Genomic DNA, 21,125 nt, shown 5'->3' on the forward strand with positions numbered 1-21,125 from the left:
TAGACACTTTTCCTTAACACCCACATCATCTGAGGAAAAAATCTACTTATTGTTATCTTGGATTCCTGTTTGAGAGACAAAAATGTAGAGAAGTTCCCTGTACCTGTCCCTAGTGAGTTATCACACCTATTTGAACTTTGGCCTCTAGAAACCTGTGACTCCAAGGACTAAATTGGCTCTTCCATGTTGCAGATTATTTTCTGCTCTAATTGACACATAGAAAAATTCCTAGGTTCTTAAACTCTGATCCAAATTCTTGTCCATAAAGAGGAAGAACTTCATAAAAAAGGTTCTCATAGACATTTAAGCATTAATGACTGAACCCTAATCAGAGAAGTACTTTTCATCCTTATTAGATAGATACCTTTCAGTGATCTTAATTTTTTTTGTCTTTAGTTATGAATCTGATAAATCTGGAGGTTGACTACAGCCCAGTATAGTCTGGGGTTCCTAAGTTGTCCCTGTACTATTAGTAACCAACTTGTAGGATTTTTCAGCACTTGAACACAAGTGTTCTGGGGAGAGAAGTAAAGAGAAGCTGCTTCATTTAGCAAAACAGTAGCTATAATATGCTTTTTTTCCCCCCCACTTTTGTCTTAAATAGTGCCAAGTTTCTGGCAAGAATGGAGTAAGTATGGCTAAGGAAGGTCAAGGTGGGGATAGCTTGAGCCAGCTGAAGATTCTAGATAGGAAACAAGCTTGAGCTTCTGATCAAAGATTTAGCATTGGAAAGGACTTCAGAAATAATCTAGGCCAATTTCATTTTGTTGGTCGGTCGTTTCACTTGTGCCCAATTTTTTGTATTCCATATGGGGTTTTCTTGGCAAAGACTCTGGAATAGTTTGTCATTTCATTCTCTAGTTCATTTTTCAGAAGAAGAAATTGAGACAAACAGGATTAAGTGATTTGCCCAGCGTCACACAGCTGATAAATGTCTGAACTCAGGTACATAAGTTTTCATGATTCCAGACACTGCACTCTATCCACTGGATCATCTAGTTCATTTTACAGATGAGAAAACTGAGGCCCAAGGAGGTCAATGATTTTTCCAGGGATACAGGTTTTTTTACTTAAAATCTAATGCTTTTTTTCCATTCCATACTTCCTTTGTCTTTTGTGCTAGGTTTGAGTCACTTTAACCAGTTTGTGTGCTCATATTAAAATAGTAAGTGAAATTCCACTTCCTTTAAAATTGGGAGGACTGTTGGAAGTAGGCTTAGGCTTGTTTGAGATTTATAGACTGGTAGTATCTTCTGAAGTAAGAAGAATATAGAAAATAAATAAGAGCTAGGATTTTTTTCCAGCCATTTCTAGATGATTTTATTAAGTTGTAAGCACCACTTTTTGTGGATGTGGATATTTTTGTGGCGAACCCTTATTGTAAGACAAAACAAATTTCTGCCTTGACTATGTCCAAGAAATATTGTACTCTGGATCTATTACCTCTTGATCAGGAGATGGGTAGGATGTTATATCATGAAATTCCAGAGTCCTCTGGGATCTGGATAATCATTGCATGGATCAGTTTTTTTTTTTATATTTTTCAAAGTTGTTTGTTTTTACAGTGTTGTTATTTGTACAAATTATTCTCTTGGTTCTGCCAGTTTCATTCTAGATTAATTTATACAAGTTTGCTCCAGTGGCTCTGAAACTATCTCATTCCTCATTTGCTACATAATAGTATTCCACCACATTCATATACCATAATTTGTCTAGCCGTTCTCCAACTGATGAGCAAAACCTTGGTTTCTGGTTCTTAGCCACCACAAAAAAGAGCTAGGATAATTTCCATCTTCTTGATGACATGTCCACTAATAGCATTTCTCTGTGACCTCAAGCTTACCCACCACCTTCTTTCCCCTTCGTAAAAACTACAACACATCTAAAATCTGCTGCTCCTGTCTGCCTAAAGAAAATCTACTGGATAGCAGAGCAAAATTTAGGATAGCAAGAAGCCTATAGGGATAACTCCTCTATGCCCTTTGCAAGTCCTTCTTTATCTTGCAAACAAGTTACCTGACCTGCCTATACTTTGGCAAGCATAGTTCCAGCTCTGCTTCTTCCAGTCACTCCTTTTTAAAGGAGACTTCTAAGGGATGAGAAATGGCTTTGGAGTTTCCAGTTTAATATTCAACCTGAATCTGGGGAGAGCTGGGTGAAGGTTAGTATTCCTCTGGCTAGTGCCTGTCTTGTTTATAAATATGTTTGCCATTATGAAGAATAAATGGTGGGGTGAGGGTGGAAAGAGAATGGAAGCAATAAAATTAAAATAAAACTGTTAAGCTGAACTAAGATTTCAAATAGAGAAAAAAGGTAGGTCCAGACTTTACAAAGAGTAGTCAATTCTATCCTGAATGTTTCCAATATATAGCTCAATAGTATTGCTTACTATTAGAAACAAAAGTTTTAGCATGTATCTTCCAATCTGTATACATACATATTACATATGTATGCACAATATTGTATGTGTATAAGTATATAATTTACTTCCAAATTATATAATTCACTATTATACTAATAATTATTCACAGTATAAAACTAATAAGAAGCAATATGATCTAGTGCAGCAGTTCTCAAAATGTGGTCCAGGTACCCCTGAAAGTACTTGAAGTTAAAAATTTTCTTAATACTTAGACACTTTAATTTCTAATATATTAAATATTGATAATTCTAACCTATATAAACAAAAGCTCTTTGAGTTATTTTTGATTTTTAAGAATATAAAGAGATCTTGAGTCCAAAAAATTGTAGAACCACTGGTCTAGTGGATTCAGAATCAGCCTCAGAGCCAGGAAGTCCTGGATTTACACCTGTACCACATGCTGGTACATATTTGTGACCTTGGGCAAGTAATTTAACTTCACTACATAGTTCCTTAATACTGGTGGATGCAGAGAAGATCGCAATCTTGTTTGTTTGTCAGGAAATTATATATAGCAATAAAATAAGTTTAATTCTTATCCCTATAAAACTTAAACATATAAAGAGATTAAAAAAGGATGAGGTAAAGCAAAATAATCTTTGATACTGGAATAAATAAGGAGCCATTGGAAAGATATGATCAGATTTATACTTTAAGAATATCATTTTGGCAGCTATGTAAAGCAGAACTTATTAAACTTTTTCTATTGAGAAATTTTTTGCTTGAGAAATTTTTATGTGATCCTAGGTATATAAGCACATAGAAGAAGTATACAAATTAAACAATTTCATTCTATATTAATTTATACAAGTTTGCTCAGGTGGCTCTGAAACTGTCTCATTCATCTTTTGCTACATAATAGTGTTCTACCATATTCATATACCATAATTTGTCTAGTCATCCTCCAACTGATGATAAATCATAATTTCATGACCCCTACATTTAGGTACAAGACTCCTTATGGAGTTGTTAACCACAATTTAAAAAGCTAGGGTGTAGAGAATGAATTGCAGTGAGAAGAAATTTTAGCAAGGGAACCAATTAGAAAGCTGTTGTCATTAGCCCTGGCAAAGACGATAAGGGCCCAAATGAAGGTGTGGTGGCTGTGTGTAGTGAGGATGGCTATAAGAAAGATGGTGCTAGAAATGACACATTTTGATAAACTGATTTGATATGTGGGATAAGGAAGAATAAATAGTTAAGAATGATACAAAGTTTGAAAACCTGAGTAACTAGAAAGATGCTGTTGGTATCCTTATAGAAAGAGGGAAGTAGATGGATGAGGGGAGGGTAACAGACAATATGAGATCTAAAATGATGATCATAGTCCATCCGTGACTGTTAATAGTGACTCATTTGGTTCCATCCAAATCAAAAGTTAGGGGAGTGGAGAGAGTATGATGGGGGATGGAAAGGAGGGGTTCTTCCTCACTGACTCCTACTCTAAAGCTCAGAGCCTGCCAGTGGAGGGGTCCCTGAAGCAGTCATGATGTGAACTAGTGGCCAATATATAGGAATACTGTAAACAGAATGAGATATTTTGCCTGCAGCAAAGGAGCTGTAGATCCAGAAATAGAAGGAACTAGAGGTGAGAAGTATTGAAGTGCAAGGTGGAATCAAGTAGAGGAGTTGTGAGTGATAATAGAAGAGAGAGTGGTTCTCATGCTGGACACAAGCCCCATTCTAGGCTATCAAGGGGATTATTTTCTCACACTCCCACTATTTCAATAGTTGATTATATGCTTCTGGGATCATGCCTTAGTCCCCACTTTGGAAAACACTATTACAGCTATTAGTTCCTCTATACTAGAGTTTAAGTCTTATGGTAAGGCTCCTTGTTGTTACAGTTCCCTCACCTGGAGTGCCTTGGTTGTCATCCTAGAGGGTAGCTGGACTTGGCAACCAGGTTCCCCTTACATTTAACAAAGACCTAGGAGGAAGAAAATCTCAGCTTGACTTTACCCCAAATACAGATACATTAAAAAAAATGTACACTGACCATTTTCAAGACTCTTTCCAGAGAAAGCCAGATAATTCTTGTCCCAGCATCAAGCCTAGGTAAAATTGCTGGAGTTCTTTCAGAAAATCTTTAAAATAAATTTAAAATCAAGCTTAGTTAATCATTAGTCAGCACACTTCAATTTTAACCAAATATTTTTTATAGGAAAATACCTTCTTGAATTTGATATTAGTCATGATTCATCATTGACTGAGATTAGGAGGTTCTGTGGAAGGGAAGGGAAGAAAAGAGATGTTAGCTCTATTTTTAGAAGGCAAACATTTTAAAGTAGTGAATGATTTTTAAAATATTTTTTCAGATGTAATTCCCAGATAACATCAGAAATCTGAAAAATAACCTGGTTCTTCATCAAAGCTAACTGAAGCCATTATTTATAATACTACCATTGGACTAAGTTAACAATCTCCAATTCAAAAGGTCAGTCTAATAGATTTGTAAAGTATTAGAGCTGGAAGGGACCTTAGGGATTCTTTGATCAATTCCTCTTGTGTCATAGTCATGAATGTGTATAGAATATTTTATGTTAAAGAATTAATTACCTGGTGGCCAGCTTCTAAATAAACCTTTCCAAACTTAGCTGGATGGATGTTCAGTTAGTGTTTGACATGGAGATGATACCCAAAACCACTTTAGTTTTGTAGACCAGCTGGGGCTTTCATTCTGGTGAAATAACCAGACTTCCAGAATTCAGGTCATTCATGACTAATGTAGGAATTTGTTTTGCCAGACTATACATATTTGTAATGGATTTTGTTTTTCTTACCTTCTCAGTGGATTTGGAAGGGAGAGGAAGAAAGGAGAGAATTCAGACTGAAAATTCAATTCAATTCAATTTTTAAAAAAGAATTCAGATCATTTCCATGCCATGACAAAATAGTAGAATAGGATTTTTGTAGGCATGACAAAATATGAAACAGATAAAACTACAAACTAGCTTCTGAGTCTCTAAAGCTCCCTCTAACTTCCTGCAGTGACAAGTGGCAAAGAAGGAACAAAAGATGTTAAAAATCAGTTTTTAAAAATTCATAAGTATTAATTCAACTTGTAATATAAAATTCTTATCCAGTTGAGTTGCTATATTATTGGAGGAACTAAGCCACATCCACATTGACACTCTCATTATAAATTTCAAATACATTATATAAAAATGAAAGAATGTCTCATAGTTATTTTCTCTCAGAAGATAAATATAAGAATTGATGAAGCTGGTTTGATTTTGTACCCAAATCATGACTTTCATGAAGCATTAAATGATATTTAATGATAAATTCAGCAAAGAACCTGAGGAGAACCTCCAAACCAACTCAACATATACATTAATATTTAGTGACATCAGCGTGAAGAAGGGCAAAAGTAGAAAATGTAAAAAATATATTGGAAAATATGATTTGAAATTAAGAAATGAAAGAGAATTATTGATAACTCAGAAATTGCCATCTGTAGATATGAATACATATGTCTGTATGTACTGGATGCTTCTTTAACAAGGGAATTAGAACCATTTTCTACTTGATATAGTTTTCAAAAGATCATCCACAATCATGTTGAAAGTTACTCCTTATCAAGCACTAATAAAAATGCAAACTGAAATGATTCTGAGATTTCATCTTAAATCTTAACAAATTAGCAATGATGTCAAAAGACAATTAGTCATTATTGGACACTACTATACTCTTAGAGCTGTGAAGGAGGCCCAATGCTTCTGGAAAGTAGTTTAAATTATGTGAAAAAAAGTCACTAAATTATTCATATCCTTTATCCCACAGTTCCTTTTTGTTGTTGTTCAGTCATTTTTAATCATGTCCAACTTTTCATGACCCCATTTGGGATTTTCTTGGCAAAGATACTGAAGTGGTTTGCCACTTCCATCTACAGCTTATTTTACAGATGAGGAAACAGAAGCAAATGGGATTAAGTGACTTGCCCAGGATCACATAGCATTAAATGTCTGAGGTTGGATTTGACATCTTCCTGACTCTAAGTATGGCACTCTATCCACCCTGCCACCTCGTTGCCCCAGAGTTCCTGCTACTAGATTGTCCTCCGTTGATATCAAGTGATTATCAAAATAGATCTGTTCTGTACAAAGGTCTATATCCTTAAAGGAAGTAAAAAACAGAAAGGATACACACACACACACACACACACACACACAAACAATATTCAGAATAGCACTTCTGTGGTAGGGAAAAAAGTGGGCTGAACAAATTGTATGTTAAATGTAACAGAATATTATTTTGCTATAAAACTGAATTGAGGAATTCAGAATAACAGGGAAATCACATGAACTGATACAGAAATGAAGTAAGCAGAATCAAAAGAACAGAACATATGATGACTGCAGTAATATAAATTAAAAGGACACTAAAAGTCAAACACTGAGTAATTATTATACCCAATCTTGGCTTCCTGAAAAGAGATGATGGAAGTATCTCCTTCCTTTTAGTAGAGAAGTGGAGGATTGCAGATGCACAGTGTTTATTATTGGCAATCATAATTCTTATATCTGGTTTTGCTTAACTGGGTTTGTTTTGTTCCCTGAAAGAACTCATCTTATATATTATATCCAGAAATAACTGATGATAAAATTAAATTGATATTTTTAAGTTGGAAGGCACAATAGATCTGAAAAGTGTACACACACACACACACACACACACACACACACACCAGCCAAAACTCTGAATTGACATTTTACTAGACAGGAAATTACAAGTTACTTTTATGAAGGCCATTTAAGAAACAATCTGGAGTCAGATCAATGATTAAAACAAAGAAGAGAAAGATAAAAATGATTTATGGCTTCACAACCCCAAACCTGTTTTGGCAATCTGTTGCCTCTAAAAAATAAGAAATAGATAAAAAGTAAAATCACTGTTTTTCTTTATGACTATTACTTAGAGGTTTAACCAATACATTTGGTTGGGAGGAAGGGAAGAACAGGAAAAAAAAGAATTTTATAAAACAGAATAAAAAATGAAGAGGATTACAAGCCTTCAGAAAACTTGGCTTTAGACCCACTTAAATCAAATAATTCTAAGAACATTTGCAGATAAAGCTAGAAGGAAGAAAACAAATGTGAGATGGAACCAATCTTCCAGAAATTCAATAGTGATTTGTTCTCTTCGTCTGGGAGAGCACAACCATAATATTTGGATGCAACCACCTTGGTGTCTCTTTAAGTCCTGAGATGGTAGAGATAATAAAAATATCACTAAGAAAATGAGGAATTAGAAATGGCATTTTAGAAAATTAAATCAGGAATTGTGGCCAACCCTGATTAAATAACATATCCAATAAGAAATCCACTCTAGAGGCAACTTATTTTTAAAGATACTTGGGGATTTTTTCTTAATGGTAAAGGAGAAAATTCTGAAAGAATGGAAAAGGTCATAGACAATTTAATTTTTCAAAACAGTGATGGAGAAGGCATTGTTGACTACCAACTCATATACTTATTTTCTAATCTCTAAGATTCATATAAAAATCGTCCATTTATGCATCAAGGTTATCCTTGATGGAAAATATGACGAGGGAATAGACATGCTATAACAGCTGATGATTCTTAGTAGATTACATCATCAGTCATACAAATGATTTGAGTGTAAAGAATATACAACTCTACTTTGTATATTTTTTGTTTGTAAAAACATTTGACTGAGTAGGGGGAAAATGTACCCTTAAAGATTCTCCCACAAGATATCCTGTGCATATGTTAAGATCATTCAAGGGGAAAGCTAGGTGGCTCAGTGGATAGAGCACCAGCCCTGAAGTCAGGAGGACCTGAGTTCAAATCTGACCTCAAATACTTAGTACTTCCTAGCTGTGTGATCCTGGGCAAGTCATTTAACCCCAATTGCCTCAACTGAAAAAAAAAAGAAAGAAAGAAATAGTAAAGATCATTCAAGATTCCTTGATAACTATAATCACAAAGAAAATTTTTATTCAATTGTCCTCTGTTGATATCAAGTGATTATCAAAATAGATCTGTTCTGTACAAAGGTGTTCACCAGTGTTAGGAAAGATGTCCTGTTCAAAGCCCAAATGGGAGAGAAAATCCCTGTAGATAGTGAGGTGGTCCATATGCTTCTGCTTGAAGATGATATTGTGCAGATTGCACTGAACCCCAGAATTTTACAGGGCCTCCATGGGATCCAGGGTTACCCTAAAAAAATTTTTCCACATAGTAAATACATATTGTTTAGATTTGTAATGTTAGATGAGTAACTCTTTGCATTAAATAGAGACAATGAGTAGGGCCTATAATTGAATAGGAGAATGAAAGTAGAATGTAAGCCTATCTAGGGCAGAAATTGTTTTACATTTTATCTGTGTATTCCCCATTGCTAACCAGCACTGTAACTTAAGTGTAGTAAGCACTTAAATTCAATTGAATAAATGGGGAAGTGCTAGATCACGTTTGGGAAATTGCACAATGCAATTTGCAGAACAGGCTGCTCCCTGCTGCCAAAGAATACATTTTAAACAGTATTGCCTCAGTGATGATATGTGGTGATACTTTAAAGAATAAACCATAATATCAATAATCAAAGTTATACTTCACCTAAAAGACAACATAAAGCCATTTAATTGGTGTTACTATCTTGTATATTACCAGTATATTACAAGCAAGTAGAGTCAAAAACAATAAAAGTATGTGTAACCAAGTTATTATGTATGGAGAGCATCAGATGGATAGTGTAAATATTGTATTGGTGTCTATGAAATATTAAAAAATTTAGCCCTGGGTAGATCTCTTATAAAGGACTTATGAAAGAACACAGAAAAGAATTGTACAGTGTAGGAAGACATAGATGACTTGCTATCCATATCTATTGAGATCCACATATGAACTCTTTTTTATCAAAATAAACATGTTAGGATAGATAGCATGGCACAATGGAAGGAACAAGCTGTCAGGAAGACCTGAATTCAGATACTATCTCTGAAACTTATTAGCTGAATAACCGTCCTGGTTTTTGTTATCTCTAAAATGAGAATGATACTGGTATACATAACTCAAGGTTGTTGTAAGTCCTAATGAGGTAAAGTCTGTAAATCACTTAGCTGACATTTATATAGAACTCAGAATTTTGCTAATAATTCGAAAATATTAACCTGTGGCAAAAATAGATTAAAAATTCATTTTAGAAGTGTTAAGTTTCAGATATTGATGGAGATATCTAGAAAGCATTCAGACATAGAGAACCTAAATTAAGGGTAGCAGTCAGTCTGAATATATACATTTGAGAGTCATCTGCTTCAAGATCAGAATTTAAGCCATACAAATAGATGTCTTAGGACAGAGTTTTGAGTGATATCTTTACTTACTAGGCAAGAAGAAAGGACCAGTGACAGAAGAAATAATCAGAGGAAAGAAGAGACCTAGGAAGGCACAATGTCACAATTCCAAAGAAGAGATTAAGAAAGACTCAAAAAATAAATAAGTAAAAGACTCAATAGTCTTATGTTCCAAAAGGGTTAAGGAGTATGAGGATGGATAAGGGACTATGGGATTTGGTAATTATAAGATGCTACTGGTGACTTGGAAGATCACAGCTTCAGCTGAGTGGTGGGAAAAGAAACCAGATTACTAGGGGTTAAGGAAAGAGTAGTGATAGCTGTCTGAAACTACTTGCAGTTAACCTTTTTTTTTTAATATTTTATTTTATTTTATTTAATAATAACTTTATATTGACAGAATCCATGCCAGGGTAATTTTTTTTACAACATCATTCCTTGCACTCATTTCTGTTCCGATTTTTCCCCTCTCTCCCTCCACCCCCTCCCCCAGATGGCAAGCAGTCCTATATATGTTAGATATGTGCAATTAACCTTTTAAAGATAAAGGCTTTATTTTCTGTGCACAGAATATAAGCCTATCTAGGGCAGAAATTGTTTTACATTTTATCTATGTATTTCCCATTGCTAACCAGCATGGTACCTTAATTGTAGTAAGCATTTAAATTCATGTTGAATAAATGGGGAAGCAAAGCTTAACTGTCTTCTCAGCATTTTATAATTGAGCACGTTATATTCGGCAACACATTCATAGTTTGGGAACTGAGACTAATAATCTCCTTATTTTCATGTTTTATTTTACTCCTATAGCTCCTTCCAACTCTCAAAGATGTGATTCTATAATACCCAAGCTAATTATTCATAGAAGTAGAGCTCATGAATGGAATGAAAAAGGAACTAACGCCACACCAAGTGAGAAGTTAAACAATGATCATTTGATCAATTCAAGATCAATTCAAACTTCCAAAGTTCCATATTCCTTCAGGTTCCACATCTAGATATTAAGTACTCAACTGGTTGAAAGCTAAATAATTTACTCACCCAACACCAAATCAAGCACAGGCATTTTTTTTTTTTTTTTTTTTTTTGGTTTTCCTCAATTACATGTAGAGGAGACTTTGGCAACCTTTTTGTTACAAGTTGTTCCTAGCACTTTTAAGGACATTTTTCATAAAAATGAGAAGTAGTATGGGATAGTTGATAGAGAACTAGACTTGAAGTCAGGAAGATCTAAGTTTTAAGACCTTCTGTGAAAAACTGACTTATAACCCTTAACAAGCTGTTTAATCTTTCTGTGTTATAAGCAACTCTCTAAAATTCTGAAGTTGATTGGAATTAGTAAAGGGAGTTTCCTCATTTGAAAATTCTTTACACCAGTGAAATCATATATCTAATTCCTATTTTATTCTTGAATATACTAGCTTAATACCATATGACTTAATTGTTATCTTTATTGTTTAAGATTGATGATGTTTAAGATCTCAATTTAAAGCCATCTTAATTTTTTGAATGTTTTTAAACTTCTAACTCATATTTAAACAACACTATTTTCAGGACTTTTAAAAAATTACCTTCAAATATGTGGGCTTTACTGTAGATCAAATAGAAAGAAAAATCTCTAAAATGGGTGGAGTTTCAGTGCCATTGTTTTTTCTTCTCTAGGTGCAAGACTGTAGCCATTCCCCCTACTACTATTGCTTTTGTGGAACTTAGTTCTGAGTCATGGATGCCCCAGAGTACAATCGCTTTGTGGATACAGAGAAGATGGAAGCTATGATCCCGGACCAAGGACCCAAAGAGATGATAAGCACAGACTTCCAGGAGATAAAACAGTTGGCACGCCAAGGCTACTGGGCCCGAAGCTACACTCTTAGGGGGAAGGTTTACCAAAAGCTGATCGAGGACATTCCATGTCGAACAGTCACACCAGATGCCAGTGTGTACAGTGACATTGTAGGAAAGATTGTGGGCAAACGCAGCAACACTAACCTCCCTCTGCCTGAATTTGTGGACAATAGTCTGGTCCCAAGCTACTGCCTAAATCCACAGGGAGAAGAAGCCGTTCGAAAGATCCTCCTGTGTATTGCTAACCAGTTCCCCGACATCTCCTTTTGTCCAACACTGCCGGCCATTGTCGCCCTTCTCCTGCATTATAGCATTGATGAAGCAGAGTGTTTTGAGAAAACTTGTCATATCTTGGCTTGCAACGACCCCAACAAGAGGTTTATTGACCAGAGTTTCCTTGCCTTTGAGTCTTCTTGTATGACATTTGGGGACCTTGTTAACAAATACTGCCAGGCAGCCCACAGACTGGTGGTAGAGTCATCAGAGGATGTATTACAGGTCTATTGTGACTGGCATAAGTGGCTCTTTGGGGATCTGCCACTCAATTACTTTGCTCGAGTCTTTGATGTATTCCTGGTTGAGGGTTACAAGGTACTCTACAGAGTTGCTTTGGCAATTCTTAAGTTCTATTGCAAGGTGAAAGCCACACAACCCCTGGGATCAGAAAATGTGAAGCAGGATATTCGTATGTTTGTCAGAGACATTGATAAGACAATATCCTCTGAGAAGCTGTTGGACAAATCCTTTGCTATCCGTCTTTTCTCCAGGAAGGAGATCCAGCTCTTGCATATGGCCAATGAGACAGCTCTAAAGCAAAAAGGCATCACTGTCAAGAATAAGAGGTGAGGTAGTTGATTTGGCTCTCAGGCCACACTCAGCGCTCAGAGAAGCCTTTCTCATCTTCTCCCTTTTCCTCTCAGATAAGAGTAGGTTGACATTTTGGGGAGTTGTGACCCCGTGTTTGTGTCCTAGACACAGGAAGCTTGAGCTTGTAAGAGGAATAGGCGTGCACAAAATGATTTTATATGTGCATTTGGGCTAGGAGTTGGTGTCCTTCTCTTAAAAAGTCTGAAGATTATTGGGTATTTTCCTATTCAGTTCCAAGGCTCTTCTAAATAAAAATCACTAGAGTTTATAATTTTTACAAAGGTGATGAACCAAAGGTTGTATAGCCTGTCTGTGAGAGGAAGGTGGGGGTGGGGCAAAAGGCGGCTGTGGACAACCTTTGGCCTATGCCATCTGTCTGGGAACTTGAAGTTAATCTGGCTGGAGAGATGGGACAAGTTTCTTGGGGTAAGTCCAAAGTACCTTCAGTCATTCCTCACAGACTGTGAATTGCCTTTCAGACTACTCAGAAACTACTGCAGTGGCTAGAGTGCATTAATGAATGGCCTTCAAACACTCTTGAGTCCCATTACTATATTCCATGTTGTTTCTTAACCAAACCATGCTCCTCTCTGGAGAATAGTCCCAGAAAGATACTGGCTGGAAAGTCAGTATTGCTTCTGTGCTTGTAGATATCCTCAGATTAAACACTGTGGGGGGCCATCCTTGTAAATATATGACTATGAAAATATATACATTCAAAAAGTAATATGTTTACAGCTTTCTCTTTAGGCCTATACAAGAGCTTACTGTGATTTAGGAACTTATTGTTAATCTTTTCCTATCTGTCTCATTTTTTCTTTAATTCCATGTCCACTGCCTCTTCCTGTTTTTTAGTGTTTCATCTTCTCAAAGGTAGGTTTGAAACGGAATCTTCCTGCTTCTCTCGTCTGTCTGTTCTCTGTCAATTCTTGATCTCTGCCTCTCTCATGCTATTCATCAATTGTCTGTGTGTGTCTGTAGGTATGTCTATCCCATGCTTGGCTGACTCTCCATACCCTGCTTCACTGTGCTATCTGCCTGTCTGGGCTTGGCTGACTCTGGGACCTTACCTTATTGATGTGTCTGCCTGTCTGTCTGATCTGTGCTTGCCTGGCTCTTGTCCCTGCCTTGCTGGTGTGGGGACTGGTTCATGGGAGTTGGGGAGAGCAGCCCAGGGAGCCAGTAAATATGGTCTAAAGGGTGAAAACTTCAACAAATGAGGGTCACCTTGATGCCCCCAGTTCTGCTTTGTGTAAAATGAAAACATTCCAGGCACTTGGGTGAGGGCATATGAAGCAACAGAGACAAAATGGGCAGGCCTCTGGGAAAGAGTGAGCCATTCCAGGGAAATGTGGCTTTTTTTCAGGATCTTTGGAAATATCAGAGCACTGTTTCCCCTCCTCTGAGGTTACATGTGACCTCAAATTCCTGTCTCCAAAGCACCAAAAAATGTACTGACTGAAAACAATACAAACTTTGATGCCAAAAGCATAAATCCAAATGAGAACCTTTTTTTTTTTTTTTTTTTTTTTAATGTTGATCCTTATTAATGGGGAAGGAAAGAAGGGAGCCTCTAACTAGTTCCATAAGTAAGCTTAGGCTGTCAACAGCATGGTCATACACTGTGAATGACAGATATCATTGCCACAGTTCTCTGGCCTGGTGTAGAATGTTAGGGAAAGTTTTGTGGAGCAAAGAATGTGAATTAATATGGGAGTTAGAAAGAAGCACAACTTATTTTCCTTTTTGGATTAGCAAGTTCTTGATGTAGCCTACAGTGCCAATGGTGCAAAGGATTAAGTGATTTTGTAGACTGGTTAAATATATCAGGCCAAAGGCAGATTGTGACCAGTATAGGTGAGTGAGGGTGAGTCCCAGACCCAGCTGGACTGAAAACACTCTCCAAAACAAAGATGGAGCGGTTGGAGCTGGGCTCTACGTGCCTTTTTTTTGACATCTTTGACTTTCAGTGTTCCCTTTCTCTGTGAGGCAAATTCAACATTCTGGGTTGTGAAGGAGAATAAAAGAGGGTACAGTCCCAGAGGTCTCAGATAAAAGAGACAACAGAATGAGGAGAAAGTCCAGGTTCTGATTGTTTTTCCATTGGGATTGCATTGGGTCTAGGGACAGGAATGGAGGTAAAGAGATGTAAGACTTTTTGCTAATATTAAGAGACTTGAGGACCTTCCCTACTACCTAATTAGGGACCTCTCTGTCCTCTTTCCCTCACCTTTATTCTCTTTGCCCTCTTTTCCCCTTATATTTTGCATATCGTAGTCTGAGGTTCTTTACCCATCCTACTACTAAGCCTATTCTTTTTAGGGGATTCACTTTCTGAGCCATAGGAATGAGTATTCATGGAGATGACTTGGCCTTCCCTGAACTGATAGAGTTATTGGGGTCATTTGTCTGATCAGTCAATGCTTACTAAAGTTTTGTTGATTCTTAAATGAATGGAAAAGTAAGAGTCATCTCTTCATTTTTCACTTTAAAGTTGTCAGAGCAGCAGGGGCCACCTTGGAGAGGGTCCTAGAGGGGAAGAATTTCAAGTCTGGGAATTCAGGCATGTGAAAAGTTCTTCAGTTGGTTTCCAAGTAGCAACTACAACTGTAGTCTTGAAGAAGCAGTTCATTTTAAAAGAAATCTGAAACGTGTGCGCGTGGGAAGTCTTGCTTTGTCCCTGAACATAATGGCATGAGTTGGGGGGGTGGAGTTGACTTAAGTTTGAAGGTCTTAATTCAATTCAACAAATATTTGTCAGTGCCTTATTATGAGCCAGATACTATGCAGAGTGCTTGAAATAAGATTAAAAAAAAAAAACCTATATAATCCTTGTTTTCAAGGAACTTAATTCTACTTAATAGTTTAGACTCTTCTACATTCCCATACAGCTACCATATGAACAGGAAGAATAGGTTCAGTTCTTGAAATCAGAGAAACTAAGGAACAAATATGTGACTTGACAGAACTCCTTCTTACCTTGAAAGCTTAAAGGAAAGAGGGACTCTGTCTTGTATATACACTGAAATCTTTCACAAGTTAAGGGGATGGTGCCTCTGGTAACTTTGGAATTGATGCTAGCTACAACACTGTCCCCCACTTTTCTCCCACCTCTTTCTTCACATCCAGACTGGGAACTCCCACAGTGGGAGTCCCATCCAAGTCCAAAATGACATTCCTCTTCCCTAGTTTGGCTGCCCCCTGCAGTTCTTGCTATGTGGCCACCTTGGTATTCTAAACTTATCTCCCACCTCCCCCAGGCAGTTCGTGCACTTGGCTGTAAATGCTGAGAATTTCCAGTCAGACATTGTCACGGTGAAGGAGATGCGAGACATCTGGTCGTGGCTCCCCGAACGGTTTGCTCTCTGCCAGCCTCTGTTGATTTTCTCCACTATGCAGCATGGATACAGCTTGACAAGGTAACCCTAACCAACCTTGCCCTGCCTGGGCAGGATCCCCGGGATAAGGATCTGAATGATTCCTCTCTCATTCAGCTTAAGCATGGAAAGGGAAATAATGGAGAGCAAGGTGGGGCCCTGGCCTTGACCCTTCCATACTTCCCTAGTCAAACTAAGTAATAATTGGGGCTACTGAAAGGGGTGCTTTCCCCTCGCTGCCTGGGCTGACTGAAGGGTCAGTGCCACTGCTTGGCCTTCCCAAAGCAGATATACCACGATGGGAGTCATAAATGCTCTTGGGAAGGAGATACCAACATTCTGCCTCGATAACGCCCCGGGCAGCACCTGCCAGCCCCAGCTCAGACCCTGAGCAGCCTGAACCACATTGGTTAGTCCTTTCCAACTACTGCAAAAGAGCCCGGGCCTGGCCGGGCCTCCAAAAAGGGTGGAGGGGAGACAGAGTTGGCACCCGTTCAGTCCGCACCTGTTTTCTTTCTTGCCTGCAGTGTAATGTTTCCCCCCACATACATGCTGGTTCCTCAAGCAAAGTGAACATTTTCCTTAGGCAAGGACTCTTGTGTTCCCTATGACATCTACTTAGTTCTGTCTACAGTAGAACTTGATCTGAGCTGTGTGTGCTTTTGCAGAGCTGTTGATCTGCTCTGTGGTATGTCTCAGCTACTTTAACCTGAAGTGGGAGAGAAAGCCTGCTTTACCTGCTGTGGTTCCCTTCTTCCCCCCAACCACTAGAGATAGCCTGCCTTCTTTATCTCCTTTAGTTCATCATGGGCGTCACCACACTTAACTCCCACTAATATGTCATTTCTGCCTGCAGGCTTTATTACCATTGCGATGGACATGAGCCAACTCTCCTTCTCCTTAAGACAAAAACAAAAGAGGTAAGGTTAGAGACCCAAGCCTTTAGATAGAATACATTTCTAAACTTAGCTCCTTGTGATTTTATTATGGCTCTGAATGATAAGAGGGGATTGAGAGAAGTAGGGAGTGCTGAGCTAAGGGTGGAGTGCCTGGGTGAAAGGGAGTATATATGTAAGGGGATGTTTCAGAGTAGGAGCCCGAGTTTAGGAAAAAAAATATTTGTGGAATATCTTTTCCAAATCCCAAATTTGTGGAACTTAACCAAAGAGACAAATTTTAATGTTAGTATTTCAAATGCTTGGCGGATGGACTTGGAAATAAGGTGGGAGGTGGAAGATGTTCTTTGGCAGGAAGGCCTTTTAGGTGTCCTAAAATCACATTCTAAAAACATATTTTGATTAGGGATTCTCTTTGGCTTGGGGGGTATTAGACTCAAGGGATTATGGGGCAGGGAGAAAGTATTCTATCCTTTTCATTGTAAGACCTTGACCATTGGGATCTGAAGAATATTGAGCCTCTGTCAATAATGTCTTTTATATTTTATGTTAAGTTGGGAGCAAGTACCTGAAGCTTCTATCTCTGCCTCCTTCCATTTTAGAGATCTCCAAGAAATAGCCATGTTTAGGGACTGGGAAGAGAATCTAGGCACTTATACTATGAGGGAAAATGGGAGCTCAGACCTTTTGGGCAGAGTAGAAACAGATTCTTTAGGTCCCCTAATATTTATGAGCCTCTATCCTTTTACCTGAGGAATAACTAGTATGGGAATCATTGGGCTTTAATTGTTGGGTAGGCTGATGAGAGAGTTGGAGTTTCACATTCTCTTTTTTTTAGGTTTGTGGTGCTTACCTGTCAACAGATTGGAGGGATCGAAATAAGTTTGGAGGCAAGCTGAGCTTCTTTGGAACCGGGGAGTGCTTTGTGTTTAGGGTGAGTAGGTCAGAATATGAAGGAGCAGGGCACCAAGGGCAAATAAGCATGAAACCTTTGGGGGAAGTTCATTCTCTTGGGCAACATGTCAGTCATAGAGGTGGATAGTGGATAGGGAACTGATAATGGGTCATGACTTAGGGGGAGGGAGCATCTGTTTTTGGCTTCCCTGGCCCCCAATTGAGGCCTCAGACCTTTACTTTGATACTTTTGTTCCCTCATCTCCACAGCTGAAGCCAAAAGTGCAGCGATATGTGTGGGTAGTGATCAAACACCCAGAGCTGGCCAAGAGTTCGTCCTCAGAACCCACAACTTCAAGTCTGAAGTTTAAAGAAACAGAATCCACAGATCCCTCAAAACGACTCTCCCCTTTTTTGGCTGCTCGGCACTTCAATCTTCCTTCAAAAGCTGAATCCATGTTTATGGCTGGATCCAACGAGTGCATCATCATAGGTGATGTGTTTCCCTGCCATTCCCACCTCGATTCCACCCCATATTTTCCCCTCCCTTCTATCTTTTCCCAACCCTGCCATTCTCTCCTCTCCTCTCCCCAGCCATACAAGGCATCTTAATCTGGGATATGGAATACAGAGATTTTTAGGTCTTCCAGTAGTTGTGAACCTCAGCTCATTTAACCCAAATCCCTCAATTTACCATAAAAGAACGAGATTAAATGATTTGCCCAGGGGTCACCCAAAGTCTATCCAGGTTAATAAATGGCAAAGCAGGTTCTCTTCTATCTGTCCCTATACTTTCCTACCCCCATCTCCAGGTTTCTCAGCCTGGATTTCCTTCTAGATTCTTAGCACTCCACAGGCTGATACTGTTTCCCTTTGTGGGTATCCCCAAAGCACTGGGCCTTGAGGAAGAGCTCAGATCTAGGATTGTTCTGCTTTGGGGCTTCTGGTAGGCCTCCAGCAGTGTCAGCTGTCTATCCCCAGCCTTGAGCTCAGCTCCACTGCAGGGTAGGGAAGAATGAGGAGACAGAAGCCTTGCCTGGGTCTGGGGTGGTTGATAATGGTAGAAACAACACTTTTATATGGCAACAAGACATAATACAATTGATTGTGCCATAGACCATAACTGCTAGAAGTTCAGAGGAAGCTAGGAAAATCAGATTTGCTGTGAAAGACATGCTGACTTTCCAGGCGCCAATAAAACATTCAAATGAAGACTTATTGGCAGTTGGAAATGTGCTAAAGGTTTAAGTTGGTCCTTATGCACATCAACCTCAAAGTGATGGTGACAGTTTGAAGCCATATGGATAGATTTGCCAAGTAAATATTATAGCCAGCAGCTATTATCTAGCTATAGCTGCTGACTTTTTTATCTTCACAGGTGGTGGAGGTGGGCAGGCTTTATACATCGATGCAGACCTGAACCGAGGCCATACAGGACACTGTGAAACCTTTAACAACGAGCCTCTGTGCTCTGAAAACTTCCTCATCTCTTCCTTAGAGGTGTGGGGCTTCTGGAATGCTGGCATACAAGAGTAGAGGCAGCCACTTTCACTGGTCCCTACAAGAAAGACAAGGACATTCAGGAGCTCCCAGCACAGGAGGAAGGCTGCTCCAGGACTGACTCCCCTATTTTCAGGTCCTGAGCTCAGATAGAAGCACAAGGCTGGAGGATCCTGTAGGGATCTCTTTCCATCCCAGCTTTCTATGATGACTACTGACCCTTCTACAGTCAAGAGATCCTGACATCCCCCAGGGAATGGGTTAGTTTGAGCTAGAGCCTGTTATGGGGCTTAGATCATTTCTGGAGACACTCAAGCCTTGCCCCATCTGCTGAGAGACTTTGGTGAATCCCAGAGTCCTGTGTCCTCTTGGGTCAGAGTTCATGGATGGTGTTGGGGGACAGACAGAGAAGATGCTGGGTGAATCAACCAAGGCCATGCCCAAGTCTTCCAGCTGTCCCTGAAGGATGAACTGCTGGAGTGGGGGGACAGAACCTTTGTTCTAAGGGTAGTCCAAGGTGCAGATGAACAGAGACCCTTGCATGAATTTCTCCGCAGTTGCTCAGATGTAGTTTCTGGGGCTACGTTTTTCCTCTCTTAAATCATAGACTTGAATGTGGATCAGCAGTTCTCTCAACAGGCATCTGATGTCTCTGGGTTCTGGAGAACGCTGATCCAAGAGACGTTGGTCCTCAGTGGGGACGGAATTAACCCTGAATGTGGAATTAGCACTGTCTACACAAACCCCTCGTGTCCTCAGAGCTCTCGAGCCCCCCTTTGTCTTCCTCCCTTGCCTACTTATCTCAGTCCCTCTGTACCCTGCAAAAAAAATCTCAATATGTGTGTATATGTCTCTTTAATACTGAATCTGGTTTTCTGTGCCTGGTGTTTTCCTGTCCTTTTTCTTCGGGGCTCTAACTTCTCCTCTTCCTCAGGGAAGACTGGGATGAGGAAAGGGTGTTTTTGAGGCTACAAACCTCAGGTCCTGGAACCTGAAGAGCAGGAATTTCATTGCCTCACCAGGGCTCATGCACCGTTCCCCTGCCACTCCTTGAGCTCTGGTGCCCCCATGTGGTGATTTTGCTTTTTGCTGTAATAATAGAGGAAAAAGGTGACCTCTGGTGACTGATTATTTATCCATGGTTATGTAAAAGAAGGTCTGGTCTCCTTTGGTTAGCCTTGTCCAAGCTGTCTCGTGTTCGGAATTCCCCAAAGCCAGCAGAACAATGCTATGGAAAAGGAAGACGTTGCAGGAATCCAACTTCAGGTAACAATTGCAAGCCAGCATACGGCAGAGCCGTGCTGACTTCCCTCCGGACATCTCCATCAAGAGCCTTAGATGATTCTTCCCTGTCTTCCCATCTCCTCCTCCTCTGGCTCTTGTCTAGGAAGGGTCAAGGCACCATGGCATGTAGTCTTACCCAGTCATAGGTTAAAATCTTGATCAGAATAAGTTCCTTATATATACTTATATATACTAGCAAGTAGCAGAGGACACTGGGACAGCATGAGCTGCAGGGATGCCTTTGGAAACTGCCATATCTGAGGGGGTTCTTTTGCTGGCCTAGTTTCTTAGGGCTGGCCACCAACTACAACTCTGAAGTGCTGATATTTTAACCCTTTATTTGCCAACACTTTATAACTAAGTTATAATATGCAGGGTTGTTTTTGTTTTTCTTTCCCCAGAGAACTAACTCTGATTTTTTTTTTTTTTTTAAACCTTGAAGCTTCTAGTTGTTTTCCAGGAAGATTTGTAGAATGAAAGAAATCTTTACTGTCTTCATTTGGGGCCCTCAATGAAATTGAGATCAGATTCAAAAGCTGAATCCAACTAAAGTTAGGTATGAGTGTCCTTTACAGAAAGGAGTTTGAGAGTTGAACATTTCATTTCAATTCAGCATTTATTAGGCTGCAAAGCATTGTTGTAGACACTAAGAATAAAAATAAATGAAACCGTTTCTGATCTTATAGCTTGCAATAATACATAATCAACAAGCATTTATC

The 21,125-nt window shown here is 39.0% G+C and overlaps 1 protein-coding gene across 5 annotated transcripts in view; it reads left to right on the forward strand.

Annotated features, from left to right (window-relative positions):
* Positions 1-20,002, forward strand: part of TBC1D24 (TBC1 domain family member 24) — a 40,367-nt gene extending 20,365 nt beyond the window's left edge. For 2 of the 5 annotated variants that reach the window (XM_051988076.1, XM_051988095.1), the window contains exons 2-8: positions 11,406-12,430; positions 13,311-13,328; positions 15,716-15,874; positions 16,689-16,752; positions 17,567-17,662; positions 17,893-18,115; positions 19,001-20,002. In XM_051988076.1, the coding sequence (XP_051844036.1) occupies positions 11,466-12,430; positions 13,311-13,328; positions 15,716-15,874; positions 16,689-16,752; positions 17,567-17,662; positions 17,893-18,115; positions 19,001-19,158 (1,683 nt within the window). In that variant the 5' untranslated portion in view covers positions 11,406-11,465 and the 3' untranslated portion in view covers positions 19,159-20,002. Of the gene's footprint in view, positions 1-4,740; positions 4,860-9,382; positions 12,431-13,310; positions 13,329-15,715; positions 15,875-16,688; positions 16,753-17,566; positions 17,663-17,892; positions 18,116-19,000 lie in introns of those variants that run through there. The other 3 variants (XM_051988068.1, XM_051988104.1, XM_051988087.1) reach the window with 3 other exon arrangements.
* The last annotated feature ends 1,123 nt before the right edge of the window (positions 20,003-21,125 follow it).

The sequence above is a fragment of the Antechinus flavipes genome, chromosome 1 (assembly GCF_016432865.1).
Source record: "Antechinus flavipes isolate AdamAnt ecotype Samford, QLD, Australia chromosome 1, AdamAnt_v2, whole genome shotgun sequence".
In the NCBI taxonomy this organism is placed as follows: Eukaryota; Metazoa; Chordata; class Mammalia; order Dasyuromorphia; family Dasyuridae; genus Antechinus; species Antechinus flavipes.